This window comes from Tachysurus fulvidraco, chromosome 1 (genome assembly GCF_022655615.1).
Source record: "Tachysurus fulvidraco isolate hzauxx_2018 chromosome 1, HZAU_PFXX_2.0, whole genome shotgun sequence".
NCBI classification, from domain to species: domain Eukaryota; kingdom Metazoa; phylum Chordata; class Actinopteri; order Siluriformes; family Bagridae; genus Tachysurus; species Tachysurus fulvidraco.
The window spans coordinates 22,148,417-22,151,016 of record NC_062518.1 but is presented as its reverse complement, the minus strand read 5'-3'; the positions used below and the strand labels follow the sequence as shown (position 1 = coordinate 22,151,016).

The following is a 2,600-nucleotide window of genomic DNA, read 5'->3' as shown; positions in this document are numbered from 1 at the left end:
CAAAACAGTTTTTCTCGATTGCTAAAACACATTTCTTGAAACAGTCAACCATTTTCTCAGAACTGTAAACACAAAACCAAATATTCAAACTAAATTTCCAAAACCTTTGACTCTTCTGGCAAAATCAAACACTCGCCCCAGGGCATGTAGTTAAAGAAAATGTTGTTTGTTACTGTATACACAGTATGTAAATGCCATTTGCAATAAAGAAAATATTACAGTAACCATCACTTAGTACTGTCAAGGAAAATTAAACTCAAATGTTGTGCAACTGAAAAGTCTGTTTTACACAGTTCAGTCTGCCTCAGCGTTGCATCTTTGTGCTGGGTCTGGCCAGAGGACTTCATCCACCTCACAGGCAATGTTGTCCCTTGCCAGGCAACGGGGGAAAAACCCTCTGGTGTGTCGGATCCAGCCTTGACAACATTCCACACCTATGTCACCACAGGCCAATTCCATAGCCTCTAGAAGACTTACCCCGTTATATGGGTTTCGGTCATAGACCTTCCACCGCCACGCAGAGAAAAATTCCTCGATCGGGTTTAGAAAAGGGCTGTATGGTGAAAGGAAAACATTTAAGAATTGCTGGTTGATATTGAATATTCATCATTGATATTCACGTACACGGACACTCTGGTGAAAGCTGACGTTGTCCCAAACCACCACATACACAGCATGCACTGCCTGCTGATAATCCTGGTGCTCATGCTCAAGCAGAATATCCCAAAGACCACCCAGAAAGGTTACAGTTTTTGCCTATTGCTTACACACCTTTTTCATTTTGGCTCATTATGTTGCAAACTACACACAAGCCAATCAGACATAGCATATGGAGATTAACAACTCACATCTATGCCAAAATGAAACACTGCATTCAAAACTTAACACTCCTTTCTAAAAATGAAATTCTTGTAACAAAACCATACACACAAGCACCATTTGAATTACTATTTCATATCACCAGCAACACACTGATGTGCTTTATATAAAACACTGCAGTCTTTGTGTTTTTATTTATATTATAATTTTTTTAGACTCAGTCTTTTGTAAAACTCAAAAGTAGATTTATTTAAAGACTGATTTGTTTAAATGTATTCAGTAATCAAACAAGAGTTTTTACTGAAAAATCAGTCTTAATAAAATAAAGAAATCACAAGAATCACTAGTCATGACAATTAGCAACAAAACAAAAGTAAAAAACAAAACAAATACTGGATACACTGCTATTGTGGGGAAAAAAGACACTTGTTTTGTGTGTGTGCACGTGTATATGTGTGGTGGGGGCCTGGGGGGGGGGGGTCTTATGAATCCTGCCTTCTGTTTGGATCTGGCCACAAGACCTCGTCGACATCACAGGCGATGTCCTCGCGGGCTAGGCATCGGGGAAAATATCGTCTTGTGTGCCTAATCCACCCTTGGATGGATCCCACCTCAATGTCTCCACATGCCTCTTCCATTGCTTGCAGAAGAGGCATGTGGGCGTGTGGTTACCGATCATAGACTTTCCACCGCCATGCTGAAAATAATTCCTCGATTGCATTTAGAAAGGGGCTGTAAGGGGGCAGGTATAAAGGTGTAAAATTGTTATGGTTGGTGAACCAATCTTGGACCAGAGAAGCCCGGTGGAAACTAACATTATCCCAGATGACAACAAACCTGGGCTGCTGTGGTTTGTTCTGTACAACTGCATGTAGTGCATCTAGAAATACAATGATCTGTCCTGTATTGTAGGGACCTAGAGTAGCATGATGATGCAGGACTCCTTGGACACTAATTGCAGCACACAAGGTGATATTTCCCCCACGTTGCCCAGGGACATTTACAACAGCCCTTTGTCCAACTATGTTATGGCCTCGACGCCTGGTTTTGGCCAGATTAAAGCCTGCCTCATCCACATAGATGAACTCCTGTGGCTGTTCGGCGGCATCAAAATCCAAAACTGTCTGTAACAGAAAATATTGAATAGTGTTACTGAAAACACATACAGTAACTACAATGTCTACATTTTTACATAAGTAGGGGCTGGGTTGGGTTAGTATAGACAAAAACTACAAGATACAGACAGAGCAGGTGGCAGCATAAACCCTCACTCCCACATCACAATATATAGTATGTAAAGTAAAGTGACACATACCTGCACATAATCATGGCGCAGATCCTTGACCCTGACACTGTTCCTCTCAAATGGCACCCTGTACAGCTGCTTCATTCTGAAGTTATGTTTCTGTAGGATGCGACTTATTGTAGAAATGCTGACCCTGTTGATATTGTTGAATACCATTCTATCTGCAATTATGCGCTGTTGCAACTCACAAAGTCGGATTGCGTTATTTTCTTGCACCATTTGAACGATGGCAAGCTCTTGTTCTTGAGTAAAGAGACATTCCCTTCCACCTCGAGGAGGTAGCCCAACCATTCTGTAAAAAATGCCACCACAAGATGTCATTGGTTATGTTCTTTTTCAAATACTGTACTTTCAAACTGTACACAGTACTGTAACATCACAATGATACTCCTTTACATATACTTCACAGCACTACTCATTTTTGAATAGTACTTTACAGTAATACTGTAATATGATACAGAATCATGTGACACAT

The 2,600-nt window shown here is 40.7% G+C and overlaps 1 protein-coding gene across 1 annotated transcript; it reads right to left on the bottom strand.

Annotated features, from left to right (window-relative positions):
- Positions 1-1,264: 1,264 nt before the first annotated feature.
- Positions 1,265-2,382, bottom strand: LOC113649277. The gene is made up of 2 exons (XM_027156982.2): positions 2,135-2,382; positions 1,265-1,943 (listed from the first exon to the last, which is right to left on the bottom strand). The coding sequence occupies exons 1-2, from the start codon at positions 2,342-2,344 to the stop codon at positions 1,488-1,490; spliced, it is 666 nt and encodes a 221-aa protein (XP_027012783.2). The 5' UTR covers positions 2,345-2,382; the 3' UTR covers positions 1,265-1,487.
- Between the last annotated feature and the right edge of the window lie 218 nt (positions 2,383-2,600).